At 38.4% G+C, this 16,305-nt stretch overlaps 1 protein-coding gene across 1 annotated transcript in view; it reads left to right on the top strand.

Annotated features, from left to right (window-relative positions):
* Positions 1-808: 808 nt before the first annotated feature.
* ptprna (protein tyrosine phosphatase receptor type Na) overlaps positions 809-16,305 on the top strand; it is a 23,697-nt gene continuing 8,200 nt past the window's right edge. Inside the window, exons 1-12 of the mRNA XM_046842081.1 lie at positions 809-1,139; positions 4,269-4,319; positions 7,475-7,585; positions 7,882-7,975; positions 8,787-8,940; positions 9,181-9,496; positions 9,913-10,044; positions 10,215-10,246; positions 10,820-11,097; positions 11,396-11,482; positions 11,865-11,944; positions 12,247-12,311. Of these exons, the coding sequence (XP_046698037.1) occupies positions 1,049-1,139; positions 4,269-4,319; positions 7,475-7,585; positions 7,882-7,975; positions 8,787-8,940; positions 9,181-9,496; positions 9,913-10,044; positions 10,215-10,246; positions 10,820-11,097; positions 11,396-11,482; positions 11,865-11,944; positions 12,247-12,311 (1,491 nt within the window). The 5' untranslated portion in view covers positions 809-1,048. The remainder of the gene's footprint in view (positions 1,140-4,268; positions 4,320-7,474; positions 7,586-7,881; positions 7,976-8,786; positions 8,941-9,180; positions 9,497-9,912; positions 10,045-10,214; positions 10,247-10,819; positions 11,098-11,395; positions 11,483-11,864; positions 11,945-12,246; positions 12,312-16,305) is intronic.

The raw sequence follows: 16,305 nt of genomic DNA, 5'->3' as shown, positions 1-16,305 counted from the left end.
TTGTTTAAGAGAAATATGCAAATTTATGTACTAACATGTACATCAAATCAATGTAAAGGCGACCTAAGGCAATAATCACTTTTGGGAGGGTCTTTGTTTCTTTAGCAGCCTCATTTAATCTAAACAGCAGCCACAAAAACCTGCTACAGCCCAAAGTGCACTTAATAAATAAAACAGCTAAACCTAAAATAGCAAAATGTTAAGCTTTTAATGCACTTAAAAACAAACCAAGAGTCAGAAGATGAGCAGGAATTAAAGAAACGCACATATGAGAGCTCCTATGCCACTATTTACTTGTTTACTTCTGATGAACTGTTTGGGAGAAAAGTGAGTAAACTGGAATTTACTTAAGATAATGGATCAAATATTTGATGTAAAATTCACACAGGAATGTGACTAACCCATGTCCTCTGGGTGTAGAGAAATATTCTTAAAATATCGTTGGCATGTTTTTTAAACAATTAGTCATTTTGTTCGTCACATGTGAACCAGGGAAAAATAATTATATATGTCTATTTGAATAGTTCTTTATATAGATAATTTCCTTCCTTATGATTTGCTGTTTGAACCATTAAAAGTCTAATATTTTTATTTTATTTTCGGACTTGGGCAATTTGTTTCTGCACTTGAGTGTACATAAAAGAATGCGTCAAATATTTGCGCTTTGTTAATCTCTGTCTGGGAATCCATCGCGCCCAGATGGATGTTTGTCAGAGACTCTATGGAAGACCTTAATGCCAGCCCCTTGCCCCCCTTTCCGGGCTGTTGATGACGTCACTGCGGGTTTCCGCCACAGCAGCAGGAGGGAGGGAGAACTCAGCCTGGCTCACGACTCCCGATCCTGATCCCGATCCGCGCCGCACATTCCACGCTTTCTCCAAAATTTCCGTGCGTGTATGTGTGTTTTAGAGTCTGTTTTACTGCCAAACCAAATCACGCTCAGTTTACCATTAACCTGACTGACTGGCTCCTGAGCCGTGCCTACTGTTCCAGCGACCCCAGAACCAAAATGCGGAATTAAAACCGACGGTCTCCAAATTGCGCTCTGATGGATCGTTCTGCGACGATGCGTCCGCGTTTATGGAGCGCCGTGTTGGGAATGACCGTGCTTTACCAGCTTGTTACGGCAGGCAAATACGGTGAGTAGATATCTGCAGGCGAGGCAAGAAGGGGAGTGGGCTGTAGGGAGGGAAAAATATGCTTCGAGATGCAAACGTGCGTTGTATGATTGTGACTGCAAGATGAGACGAGCTAAAGACACTTCTGGTTGCAATTATATTTATTACACATTTCCTGTGCATCTACGTTATATGCACAGTTCTCTAAAACAGCCATAATAACATGGGAAACAAGAACGCGCCAAAGCGAGGATGCGCTTGTGATACGTTTCAGATTTTCCTCATTACATCAAACCTGACGTGTGTTTATCCAGAAAACAAACCCTGACGCACTTGGGCTCGTAAAGATGTTGTGATTTCCGTAATTTCCGTCCATCTTATTGAGCAACTGGTGGAAAGCTGAGGGCTGTTTCAAGGCTAAATGCTTTCAGCACCACGGACAGCGGTCACATTACAGCCTGCTCCTCTCCTCAAGGCTGTTCCCCTCTTACTGCTCTGACCACCGTGACTCACAACACACCTGATCACTGTGGTGTGAGGAGAACGTTTCCTCTTATGCATCCTACTGTAAAGTGGGTGGCAGATTTATGCCAGCATAAACTAAAATAATTTATGCTTCTGTTTAAATTGTCTTACATAATCCTTATTTGCCACCTCATCTCACTTTGTTATTGTTTCCTTACAGAATATTTGTGTCTTCATTTATTTTAAGATAATAAATCATCATAGCATGTGACATATTTAACAGTTTATCATTCATGATCAATTAAAGAAATATTTTGTGAATAAAATAGCACACATTTACACCACCAGGTGAGATCACTATACCTGTTTAACTCTCTTTTTCTCTTCTATTTTTTTTCTTTGCTGTGTTTCCTGTGCAGCAATGACTCACTGAGTGCATGGAGACCAATCACACTCTCTTTCTAATTTTTACAAAATCACAGGTCTACTAATGCATGCAGATCTGTAATTGAGGCTGAAACCTGGCCTGTTCTTTTTCTTTATTTATTATGCCAGTTGTATTGTCATTTGATGAATGACTTTGGTATGATGGAGAACAGCTATCAGGCTGCAGACAATGGATCCATGTGTGAGTGGGAAGCTGTCACTGTCATATTCGAAGATGCGATAACATCCTTTCTCTGTCTCTTGCTCTCTCGCTCTCTCTCTCTCTCTCTCTCTCTCTCTCTCTCTCTCTCTCTCTCTCTCTTCCCCCCCCCCTCTCTCTTTCTCCCTTTCTCTCCCTTTCCCTTACTCCTGAATCACTCATTTGGTTACATGGCCCAGATCACCACCTGTTAGGGAAGTCAACAGGGGGGGAGATTGACAAGTCCCATCTTATCCTATTTATATTTGGCATGATTAATTCAAATGGGATATGATCACAGGGGCTGGTAAAAAATAACTGCCGTATCTGTTTATTCCCTGTGCTGGAGTGGAGCTGATGCACTGAAAGAACTAACATCTTTAATACTGTCAACATTTTGGTCTGATCCAGCTTTTGCCTTTTTTCCCCAATGGCAATTGGGCCACTTCTGGTTTTTCTTGTACCCTGTGGTATCATTGCAGGTTTTTATCTGTGTTTGTCAAGCTCCATGCACTTGTCAGGAGCACTTTTAGCCATTTCAGGTTATTCCCATATGCACTCACACACACACAGTGAGACGATAGAGTGGTCAGTAGCTGACTGGCATCTGAGCAGTCTCTGTGTTTGATCAGCTGTGTCCTGTACAGACTTAAAAGCCTTGGCCTTGTAAGCATGCACAGAGATCCAGGTCATCAGCTGCTTTTCTGGAACACTGTGTATCTAAATGCTGATTTTTATTAGAGTGTAAAGTATTTTTGCTGTTGCTGAGAAGCCATGGCTGCAGACTGACTGTGAAGCAGACAGATTCAGAGACATAGATAGACAGGCAGAGACAGATTTCATCTAAGGCTGTTTACTGCTCACTGATGCAGAGCTGAACGTGGGAGTAGGGGAGAGGTCAGCTCAAATCAGAGTCCAGCTACACACACACACACACACACACACACACACACACACACACACACACACACACACACACACACACACACACACACACACACACACACACTCTCTCTCTCTCTCTCTCTCTCTCTCTCACATTAATTTATTTTGTATTGAAAACAGTTTTACAGTTTATATATATTTATGACAATGAAGTAAATGTTTAATATTTTTAAAATTTAATATTTTAGATTCTGGCTAAAGCAATTGCAACATGATGGATTTGATCTAAATTGGATTGTAAGGCTTTGCACAAACTTGAAGAGTCTATACCAATTTAAGTGCACTCTATTATTAAAGTTAAAACGTGTCTGAATCAAATACTGTGAAACTTTAAAATCTTTTAAACATTCTATTGTAATATAATTTAAAATAAATTAGAAAAGAATGTAAAGCAAAAGCCTTTTCAGTAGTGCTTTTTTTTGTTTTTGGACTGCACTATATACACAAGTGGGCCATAAAAATATAACTATACTTCTTAATTTTGTTGTGTGGCTCTGAAATGATTTTATTTGCATTCAAATGCAATAAATTTTACTCTAATCAATTTAAACAGTATACTTAAAATCAAATGTACAATGGCAAATAGATCAGCATTTTTTACTGCATAGCAAAATTCACTGTATAGAAACACATCTGGTTCACATTCACAGAATTTTTAGGTGTGTCAAAGTTTGTAGATTTTTACGTCGCATTTTCTATTTCCTCAAAACTTGGAACAGTTTTCAGAGAAACCATATGTGGTTTTAAAACTTCACAGCACTCTAAGTTTAAAATTGCATTTAATTAAAGATGTAAATATATAGTTACAAAAGAAAGAAATAGATAATAAATTTGTTGATGGGGTTAGTGATGCACAGCAAGTTTAAGTAATTATTATTTTTATTCTTATTATTCTTATTGTTGTTATTCTAATTCTTATTATTCTTATGATTCTTCTTATTATTACTACTTTAACTATTTCTTTAAGTGTTCTAATATTTACTTTACCATACACTCTTCTCTCTCTCTCTCCCTCTGTCTCTCTGTCTCTCTCTCTCTCTCTCTCTCTCTCTCTCTCTCTCTCTCTCTCGCAAACACACACTAATACTCTTTCTTTCTCTCACTGTCCCTCTAAGGCTGCCTGTTTGAGAAGCGACTGTGCTTCAGAGAGCAGTTCTGCTCTGATGGTAAGTGTATCAGAAAACAACTTTATGATGCTGTTCATATTACTCCATCACAAACTGTCCAGAAATGTTGTTATCTTCTGCTATATCTGGTTCACACATAAACATACATACCTTGAAATGTATATATGTAATGCACACAGAGATATATGCACATGTTTGAACATGGGTTCTAAGTGTGCATAGTTTATTATGTGTGTTTGTAATGCTTTACATTTGTGTGTGTGTGTGTGTGTGTGTGTGTGTGTGTGTGTCGGTCTGTCTGTCTGTGTGTGGATGTGTCTGCTTGAGTCTTTGTGCACATTTTCAATGAATGGATGTGATACATGAGCCTCTAGTGATGATGTAAGGAGGACCGTGGCAATAATTGTGGGTACTGGATTGGTCTGTAAGTAGTTGGGTGGGGAAATACAATAATTATATAATAATGGTACTGTGAATACAGCAAGTCACTACAGTATACAATATTCTGAGAATGGATTTAATCTGTTTTTTATAATATTGACTGGCTGCATTGCTGCTCATATTAAACTATTCATATATTTTTATTAGAAGAGTAATATTTACAATTTATTTCAAAGCTTTGCTATATTACACACTTTGTCATTTTTATATATTTCCTCGACTCCTAGCAGCTACATTTTATTGCATCACGTTAATCACTAGTCGGCCTCTGCCTTTTACTCACTCCCCTATTTTCTGTTTGTCTATCAGTTTCCCCTTCTGTCTCTTTCTCTATCTCATCTTTTTTCTCCAACCCTCTCCAAACCCCTCCTTTCTCTCTACCCCCTTGCCCTTCATCTCCATGGCAACCCTGACATCATCAAGCCCATTGCAACTAGGTGCACGCCTCCACAATCACTGATGAGTCACTAGCCTTCGCTTACGCACAGGCTCTCCATTTCTGCTCTCAGAGAAAATAGACACACTCAAGTACGTGTGCAAAACTACTGCTGCTCTGCAATTGTATTTAAAAACTTCATCTTGTAACTATAGTGAGTGTACTTTGAGTGTGTACAGCTACATTATGTTCTGCATGTGGGTGAAGAGCAGTTGTATACAGACACAGACACACACACACACACACACACACACACACACACACACACACACACACACACACACACACACCTGTTCTGAAAAAAAAGTGACTGTAAAAGTTTGTTATGTGAACTCACAGAAGTCATTTGGTTTTTAGTCTAAACACACAAACACACACACACACACACACACACACACACACACACACACACACACACACACACGCACACACGCACACACACACACACACACACACGCACACACACACACACCCACACACACACACACACACACACACACACACACACACACACACACACACACACACACACACACAGCATTTTATGTGGTTACCTTATTTTATCTCCTCACCTAACTATCTACAGAACCCCAATCCCCACAAGCCACAAGCCCACACAGACACACACAGACACACACACATACACACACACACACACAGACACACACACATACACACACACACACACACACACACACACACACACACACACACACACACACACACACATACATATGCAGAGAAGCAGGTGCTCTAGACATAGTCACATTACATTTGCACAAAAGAACCAACCATGAACACACACACAAACACACATAGACACACCTCAGAGAGACAAGTGTCACCACAAAGCACCATGTGCTGTTTTATTGGTGCTTTTTATTTCCTCTGTTCCCTCTCTCTCATTTAATTCCTTTTTTCCAGCTTTTTTTTTTGCTTTTTTCCCATACGTACAGCTTACACTGCAAAAACCTCGAAACTCTGTATAATTTTTTTCTAAATAGCACTCCCTCCATTATGCTCTCCATTAGACATTTAATAGCTGTGGGAGCTGAAATCTCTGCTCTTATCACCATAGCATTTTATGATAATTAAGAAAAACAGTAGGTAGTCTTGTTGTGGTTGCTGTTGTATGTGATGTCTGTGCTTTAATAGCGTGCAGCACGGGATGCATAAATTAAATCTGATAAAGATGATAAAATGAGTATTTAAGACATTCTCAGGAGTGTGAGCTCGGTGTGGTTTATAAAAGCTTGTTATTATAGAGGAAATATTGAAAGTATATTCTCAGCTTGATTCCTTGGCTCTGTAGTGAATTACTTAATTAACTAAAATTTACACAAACACTTCGTTTTTGTCTGTAGGGTTAATGTATCATCACTTAAACAGCTGGCCTCTGTCTAAAAATGACTCATATTTCTGCATCCGCTAGTAAGTGATCCATTTCCCCCCTATATAGGGCTCCTCTCTCTCTATCCTCCGCCTTATAAATAGCAATGACTCATGTCAGCTTGGACAGAGAAACACGGCTGAGTTTAGACCAAGAGCTCGCTCGCTCTGCCTGGGTCTTTTTATACATGTTTCAGTCATAGACGAGTCAGTAAGAGAGAAAGAGAGAGAAAGAGAGAGAGGAGGGGGAGTGCGTGATTGTGTGTGTGCTAAGAAGTATGTATCCTAGAACTTTTGTATATGAATAAATTATATGTATTATGTGTTCCTTTTATTAGGAAAAAAATAATTTAATTAAAATTTTTCTTCATATATGAAACTATTTACTCCAAACTCACTTTTTCTCTTTAAAAGTCTTAGGGCAATTTTACACATTCACATTGACATGATTTTTATTTTTACTAATTTCTTTTCAGGCAAGGTATATTTTTTTTTACAATCTGTGGTGTTGTATTTGAAATCCAGTATTGCAAATAAAACACAAAAAACACAAAATTCTAACTTAATATGATAAGTTAAATGATAGAACATTACTTGATTATGTACATAACAATCGTCTGAATCTCTTGTGTGCCATTTCTTTACAAATCTGATAAAATAACTAAGATTTAAAAATAATATTCACAGTATTTATTCTTATAAACATCTTTACATTATTTTCTCACTGAAAAGAAAGCAATGCTAAACTAAGATGAAACAAATAATGCAATTATTAGTTACTTCTTCAGATTAGTGATAGATTTTTCCAAATTAAATAAATTTTTGGATCATATTTGCTCATATGTGCACGTATGTATAGGGTGTGTGTGTGTGTGTGTGTGTGTGTTTGTGTGTGTATGTTAATGTTTGTTTCTGTTGTGTGTTTCAGACAAGTTGTTTGGTCAGTGTCAGAAATCCCGGCATGAAGAAGTTCGATATCAAGTGTCTGTTCCTGTGCTGCAGAGGCTGCAGGAAGTACTCAAGCAGCTCATGATGCAAGGTGCACAATCCACAATGGACTCGTGTGTTATTACTCATAACCCACACAACAAATCCTTTCACAATTGAATTGGCTTTAAAGTGTTAATACACCCCCACATAATATATATATATATATATATATATATATATATATATATATATATATATATATATATATATATATATATAAATAAATCAAACATGAAGTGTAATTGTAGTTGCTTGAATTGCTTATCAAAATTTTTCTTCACTAATTTGAAGAAGGAAAATTGCATAATTATTATCTGACACTCCTTGTTGTGTTTTGCATGACAGGATTCTCCTGGCAGGATGATATCACCCAGCACATAATAGCAAAGGAGCTGAGCCGGATTCCTCATGCTCGAGTACAGACCTCTCAGACAGCGCAGTGAGTCATGAACACTCTTGGCATTCTTCACCTTATTTTTGTATTGATTGCTTGTTAGCTTGTCTTCATTTAAAATTCCCACAATAAATTTCTTTAAGCTTAATTGGAGTTTGTTTCAGTTTCACGATATATATATATATATATATATATATATATATATATATATATATATATATATATATATATATATGTATACATGTATTTACTTTTAGACATGCTTGGTTACATAAAAGTAGAATACCATATAAATATCTTTACATGTAATAATAATACTGCATTGGGTTAATACTTTAACACTAGGGATTTAAAATGATGCCTGTCTATGCATCTGTTTAACCACTTTGAACATCCACTAGTATTCAGATTTAAACCGGGTCTAAACCAGAACTCAAGTTCAATAAGTTATGTGCAGGGCTTGTGAAGTTACTAAATACACTAGTCTCAATTAAACCACTGCAGCCCTGACCTGGCAGCTACTAAGGATGAATAAATAAACAAAATTTGTGCTGTAAGCTTCACATCACTTCACACACACACAAATCCTAGTGTGACTTTGTTGATGCAATCCCAGTTTCATTCCAGTCCCAGTTCCAGTACATACCTTTAAAGTAGGTTCTACCCATTAACCTTTCTGGTAAGCTTAAAAAATTAGAGTTCTCCTCTTATATATACCTATTCACTATTCAGATTCAGTTACAGCTCTAATACAATATTTATTTTGTAAAGCATATTGTACTATTGAATTAAATTATTATTCTGTCGACTTTTGATGTTTATTTTGTGTGAATCTTTGTTTGTGTTTCCTGTTCAGGTCTCCACAGTCTGCTTCTAAAAAGACCCATTTGAGCTCGAAGTCTGAACCCAGTGTTGCCCAGAATTATTTGGATTATATGATTTTAGATCCTCGCCAGTCCTCATCACTTCGTATGCAAGCCTTACCTTTAGACCCATACACATATCTGCAGGTACATCTATTGATGTGGGTGTATGTGTATTAATATGAGATCTATATAACTAATGTCATTGTTTATTATAATAATAATAATAATAATTATTATTATTATTATTTTTATTAATAATATTATTATTGTTGTTGTTGTTACTATTGTTATTATGAATTAGTTCCATACTATGCACTTTATTTTCACATAAGGGCTCAGATCCAGATTGCATTACACTAACTGTCTGTGTTTGCTCTTTAACAGGATGACATGTCACACTCTCTGCACCCTCATGCTGGCGCAGGCTACCAGCACCCCTCATCTCGCTCCGGCTCACAGCAGCACCAGCGAGACAGAGATCGGCAGCTTTTAGAGGAAGTCGTGTCGCTCTACCTATCCTCTGCACAGCCTTCTTTTCACCATCGGGGGGCAGCAGGCCTCCCTGCTGCCCCTTATTATGAGGACTTGGACTTCCCACTAGATTATGGAGAGGACTACACCCTGCCGGAGCGACCCAGCTCACGCCAACGGACCAACAAAAAGGTTCTACAGGACTACAGCTCTCTACCAGGGCTGAATGGTGAGTGCCGATCTTACGTGTGCACAAATGCAAAAATGAGGCTACATCTGTCTGTTTCTTTACTATGTTTGTATGTATTTTTGTATAGTCTGGATCATAGGTGGAACACCCCTTTAAATAGTTAAATCTTGTCTGTATTATTTCCAGTGTTTTTTTTATACATCTAAAATGTATAGAAGCATTTCTGTTTGCATGATAGAAAATACATGAAAAGGGAATTGGTTGCAATTTTGGGGGAGTTTCTAAGATGTAGTGTTTTTCTAGGATGTGTACAACCCTTAATCACAGCAAGAATTCAGTCATGGGTTCTGAGTTTGCGTAGTGTATCATGTGTGTTTATAATGCTTTACGTGTGTGTGTGTGTGTGTGTGTGTGTGTGTGTGTGTGTGTGTGTGTGGTGTGTGTGTTCAATGTAGATGATTCTGTGGTGCAGCTGTCCACAGTGTTAGAGAAATCTGGGATAGATCCACGAGAGCTAAGCCCTCAACAGTTAAACAAATTTGCTCTCCTGCTTCAGCTCCTGCAGGCAGAGGAAACTGAAAAGACAGGTACAAGATAACACACACACACACACACACACACACACACACACACACACACACACACACACATATATTCAAAATGTGTAAGATTGCATTAATATTACATTATTATTCTTCATTATTATTCGTCTATGAGAGTATCACAATCAGGTTCTTTGTCATCTTCCCATTCACAGATAAACATCCTGGAAAAGTCATCGTGAAAGAAGTATGTTTAGAAAAGATTTATTGGCATAGATATAGATAAAGATCCTTGAAAAATAATTTGTGAGTGCTGTGATTTTTACTGAATGCTATGTTGAATGTGTTTAAAAAAAAATTTAAAGTATGAAATGGGTTTCAGTATCATCATAATGATTTCACTCTGCTGTTCAAAGTAAGATTTATTTATTTATTTAATTATTTTATTTGTTTATGATTATTTGTTTTTATTTTACTTTAGTGGATAATTGACCTTATAGGTACGGCGTGCTTCCATAGCAACAATGGGATGTAAAATAATAAGATTATGACTAATATCTGTAAAAGGCTGAAGCAGATTAGACTTAATAACAATGGTATTAAGTTGGTCTCTGATGTCCCTGTTTTTCCATTTTTATTTAATTAGAAAAAAAAACGTAGATCCATTCTTTTATTTAAAATAAAATGTATACATCTTATATTTAGATACAATTATTTAAATTATTTCATAGCACTATACATTTACCTGTGTGCTTAGATTTGTTACACCTTTATCATTTTAAAAAGTAAAATATGTTCCTGTTGTGTTTTATCATCTCAGACGATTGTAGAGGGCAGTGACAGCGTGTCGCAGAAAGGTGCCAAACCTGTGTCTCCTGCACTGACTCAGCCCACTGCCCCAGGCCTCCAGGTAGCCTCTACACCGTCGCCCTCTGCACTGGCTCCCGTCACTGTGGCTCAGGGGTCTGGAGTGACCACACATGGGCCAGTGAAGGAAACAGAGCGAGAAAAGGAAAAGACCCACACAAACCTGAAACCAGAAGCCAAGGATGGCATAAATATCAGAGAGGAGTATGGCTACATAGTCACAAATCAGAGGTACTTGATTATTCCAACTTATTTCAGCTCTTGATAGAGATCTTTATGGATTCCACAGCCTCGGATGAAGTAGGCTTTTAGAAGTACAATGTAGAACAGAACAATAAAGATTATAGATAGAATAAAATAAAATAGATAGAATAAAAGTTATAGATATATCGTTATAAATAGATTTGAATATATTATGTACACGCATTGATCACATCAATAATGACGCTTGGTGATTCATTCACTGTTTAGAGTTTCAGCAGTTTCCAAAGTGGGCACTAAGGATGTTTTGTGCTTGTGTGATCCTCAGTCCTCTGAGCTTGTACGATGGTGTAAAGCTATTAGAAACACTAGCAGAGCGGATTCATCTAACAACAAGCAGCTTTATCAACATTAGGTACAATGAGTACAAATGCAACTGTGTGTGTGTGTGTGTGTGTGTGTGTGTGTGTGTGTGTGTGTGTGTGTGTGTGTGTGTGCGTGTGTGCGTGTGTGTGTCAGTGTATGTGTGTGCGTGTGCGCGTGTGTGCGTGTGTGTGTGTGTGTGTGTGCGTGTGTGTGCGTGTGTGCGTGTGAGTGCGTTTGTGTGAGCGCGTGCGTGGGAGTGTGAACACATGAGATACAAAAGAAGAACACTAAGAATTGACAAGAGAAGATAAAGTACAGTACATTAAGTGTAATCTCAGCTGCACAGAACACATCCATCAGTGCTGGTGTTTCAATGTGTGTATGTGTGTGTGTGTGTGTGTGTGTGTGTGTGTGTGTGTGTGTGTGTGCAGCGTGGTGGGGCCTGCACTGACGTTCAGGATCAGACAGAACTCTCTCAACCTCAGCGCAGAGGACGTGGCCAATAAAGCAGGTGAGTGACGAGCTCTCTCACTCCTGCTCACCTCTCTTTTCACTTTCAGTCTACAAGCAATTTAACACACACCCTGGCAGAAAAAAAGGTGTGGTGGGAAGAGCATCACATGCTTTAGTTCCAATTATTTTAAGTCTCAGCTTCTTTTCTCTGAAAACATCAAGAGCTTCAGACTGTGCCAAATGTGGCATTTTTATTGATTAGTCTACTAATCTATATGACATCATGATTCAGTATTTTATAAATATCATATGCAAGAGTAATAACAGAGTGCACTCTTTTTGCTTCTGTTTGTTCGGTAGTGGCTGAGAAGAATTTCTTGGAGGGAGAAACTGGTCTAAAGATCATTCAGACGGGGGTGGGAGAGGTGGGTGCACTCTTTTTATAATTCTCTGTCTATTTTTCTGCTGAGACGAAGCACACAAACATGTCTGGATTGGGTGCCTTGTTAATTTCTTTGTATGTTGGGTCTCTCAATTTTTCTGCATGTGTACGGCTTGGTTGAGCCATTAGCCTCAATTAGAATTAATGAACATTTATAAGCCTATATGCAATTTTAATTTTGGGTTGCAAATCATAATAAATTGAAATCTCATTTACTTTATGCATTTTAAGATTCACAGTTCATTCACAATTCTCTGGTCCACTCCTGTCTCTACTGTACCCTTCTCCCGCCTAAAAACCCTCAGTTTTTTTCCCCCCCTGCTGCTCCTCACTTCTCTTCCTCGCTCTCTTTTTCTTTGCCTGCCATTCTCCCTTCTGCCATTCTTTTCGGCCTTTCTCTTTTTGTTACCTCCGCTGCTGACCCCTCCTCTCAGCCTCCCCCTCGTTCTCCTTCAAGCTCCCCCCTCGTTCTTTCTCTCATGGCCTTTGTGCTCGTCCGTGCATATTCAAGCGTTTGTCCCTCTCCATCGCTTTCACTCTCCTTTCACTGTGTACAGCTGTTGTAGACTCTTGAATGCAGTCGAAGGTCTTTTGTTGCATCCGGCTGCTCATATTTTTAATTATTCGACATTGTTCAGTCAGGGGCTATGACACTCTCTCTGCTTTGAGATGTGTAATGTATGAATGATGTGTGTATGACTCTGTATATGTGTGCGCCTGTGTGTATATGTGTGAGTCCTTCTTTTGTGTCCTATCTTTCGTTTTTTCTCTCGTCCTCTTTCTCTCTGCTTCGGTAATGAGACCTGGTTGCACCTGCTTCTTTTTTGTCTCTACATTATTAGGGCTAAATCCTCTTCTGCACCTCCCCACCATCACCATCACCCTCTCTCTCTCTCTCTCTCTCTCTCTCTCTCTCTCTTTACCTCTCTCTAACTCTCTTCTTCTTTATTGAATTAAATTAATCTACATGGTTTGTTGTTCTGCTGAGCTCTACCCCCTGCAAACCTTACTGAGATTATCCAGCAATCTTGTTAATTGTGCTGTCTGCTAAGCACAACCTCCACAGACACTCTCTCTCTCTCACACATACACACAACAGACACACACTCAACATCCTGACGAGCAGTGCATTTTCTTTGTACTAGCACAAAAAAAATCTCAGGATACTTAACATTTCTTTTTAAGCTCAATGCCTATCTGTGAGATTCTTTTCTTCTGTATTGAAATGGTCTTTGTCTCAAATCAAGGATCTCCATTGTGCTTTGTGCATCATCTTCCTTCCTGTTATCTGGGTTTAGGGTTGTTACAGAAGTGTAGTTCAGAGTTTGTAAGCTGAGTACTCTTTTTTTCTGTACACCGAGACCATGAGACTCTATGTTCTCCAGTGGTTTTATTCCCCAACACCTTATGCTCACAGCATTAAACATCCCCCCCACCGCCACCCTTCTTTTTGGGTCTGCTCAATCGGGGGCATTAATATGTTGTCCCCCTCTGGCCCATCAGTAACACGTGGAGCGTTTGCCATGGCAACAACATTTGATGTGACATAAGTGGTGGAGGTTGAAAGGAGGTGGGAGGTTACAGGGCCTGTAGCTTCATATGGGACGGACACAGCTCAAGGAGGCAAGTAGGCTTCCCTCCTTTTTTCGTCCCACTGATTTCCCCTTTCTCTCTGCGATTTGTCCCTCATGGCCCCTCATCCGCTCCATCATTCTTTTTAAAGGTGACGCAGAGGGACAGGGCTCTTCGTGTACAACTACTCCACTTTGTGTACTTTGACTTCATGCTGGCTTGTGAATGTAGGATCCAGCTGTGTGTTCAGGATGGACAAGAAGCGCCGTCCCTCCTCGCGTGCTTCTCATTCTAGCTTTATTGTGGTTTGCTGCAGAAAAGCCTTAACACACTCAATCCTGTGTGTGTTTTCACGACACATATTCTCTTCCAACACTGAGGACTGAGGCTCAGGTAGGCCTTAAATTGACTATTGATAGTGTTTGCATTTAATAAGTTTATTTCATAGTACAAGTCTTGTTATAAAACTTATTTTTTTTATTTATTTATTTTGACTAATCTGTATGAGTGCTTTGTCATTTTAGAAGTATCACTTTGATTAAGTGTAAAAATGCCCTGCATCTCAATGCTTTTAGTTTTGTATATAAAAGGGAAAAAGGAAAGTGCATCTAGTTATTATGGAATAATTATTCCTTTTTTCTAAATATATAAAGGAAAACGTCTTCTGTTTTTAAGTGCTTAAATGTCGTCACTGTTAATTTAATTATTATATTAATTTATTAAATAAACAAAAAATATATCACACTCTGATAGTATCAGTACGAATATGTTTTTTTAACAGCATCTTTTCTGGAATGCTGATTTTTTTAAGTGTACTATAAAACCTGGTTATGGATTTGATTCATAAATTATTAAGGAGCACAAACAGTCCATTGCTCTTTTACTCTGATTTATACCTCCAATTAGATGTTGAACCACACCTTAATGGAGTGTTGATTAATGACTTATGTGTTTGTGTGTATTTCAGTGTGTAGTCTGTTTGTATAGAACATAGGAACCTGATTATGCTCAATTTTTCTTTTTTTTTGTGCACTCACCAAAAAATACATAATATGGAAATTAATGTCTGAATAACTGAATTTATTTAGTTGCATATTTTTTAAATATCTATCTATCTATCTATCTATCTATCTATCTATCTATCTATCTATCTATCTATCTATCTATCTATAATATTCTAATATTAATGTAAAGTATAGAGACTGCCGTACTTTGTGTGCTTATGTGTGTGTGTGTGTGTGTGTGTGTGTGTGTGTGTGTGTGTGTGTGTGTGTGTGTGTGTGTGTGTGTGTGTGTGTGTGTGTGTGTGTGTGCTTATCCATTTGAAATGAAACACTGGTGTTAAACATTTGTCCTCCATCTCGGACGGTGATGTCAGGTGGATTGGTTGCTGTAGTAACCAGACAGAGCAGCCTGCATGAGTGAGATGATGTAATGTGCACATAGCTGTTGCAGGTACACAGGAATTTGCAAGATTTGTTTTTCTTTATGTGCCTTACCTTTAGGAATTAGCACCTTGATTATTGTTGATCATCAATCATTATCTCAGGTTCACTCTTAGCTGTTGTTATACTTTGTAGTCCAGAATTACTCTAACATTTCTATGTGTTTTAATTGTCATAGCATGAACAGACAGGGATGGATAGAGAGAGAGACAGAGACAGAGAGAGAGAGAGAGAGAGAGAGAGAGAGAGAGAGAGAGAGAGAGAGAGAGAATGATATTTTCTGATATTGAAATGATATTTTGGTGATGATTAGGTTTAAATGCATCATAGGGTCATAGGGGCATCTTGCATGTATAAAATGCTATGTATTTGTCTTAGAAAAAAAATATTAAAGCCATGCCCTGACAGTTTATCAATGCAGCATCAGTAATAAAGTTTCTCAGATTCAATAATAAGCCACTGAGTGAGATTTCAGTGCAAGCCCACATTGAATTTCTGCACCACTATAGCTATTGTGATGCAGATAGTGAAGCTCTGTGCAAATGTAACCCCTGAAATCACCCAAAAAACATACACACCCTCCCTCAGACACACACATTCACTCACGCATATACACATTTTATGTGTGTGTGTGTGTGTGTGTGTGTGTGTGTGTGTGTGTGTGCGTGCGTGTGTGTATCCTTTCTGTGGTAGAGGTTAAAGGGTACATTTGAGGTCAAAGAGCATTATGGGGGAGGGTCTGAAGGTCCTGGGACCCTGCTTAATATTCTCGCACCTCTCAAAGAACAGATGTTATCTCATCTTTTAGTTTTTAATGTGCGTCCAATATCTTTTTTGCATGAGTAAAGTTGGATCAGGACAGTTCAGCAGGCAATTCTTGCAGAGACATATTCTCATGTATCATGTTTAATCGGCCACTAAACACCCTTTCACCCTCCACTATCTCCTGCCCTCTGTGAC

The sequence above is a fragment of the Silurus meridionalis genome, chromosome 3 (assembly GCF_014805685.1).
Source record: "Silurus meridionalis isolate SWU-2019-XX chromosome 3, ASM1480568v1, whole genome shotgun sequence".
Lineage (NCBI taxonomy): Eukaryota > Metazoa > Chordata > Actinopteri > Siluriformes > Siluridae > Silurus > Silurus meridionalis.
The sequence above is the reverse complement of the archived record's forward strand: the minus strand, read 5'-3'. Positions and strand labels throughout refer to the sequence as shown.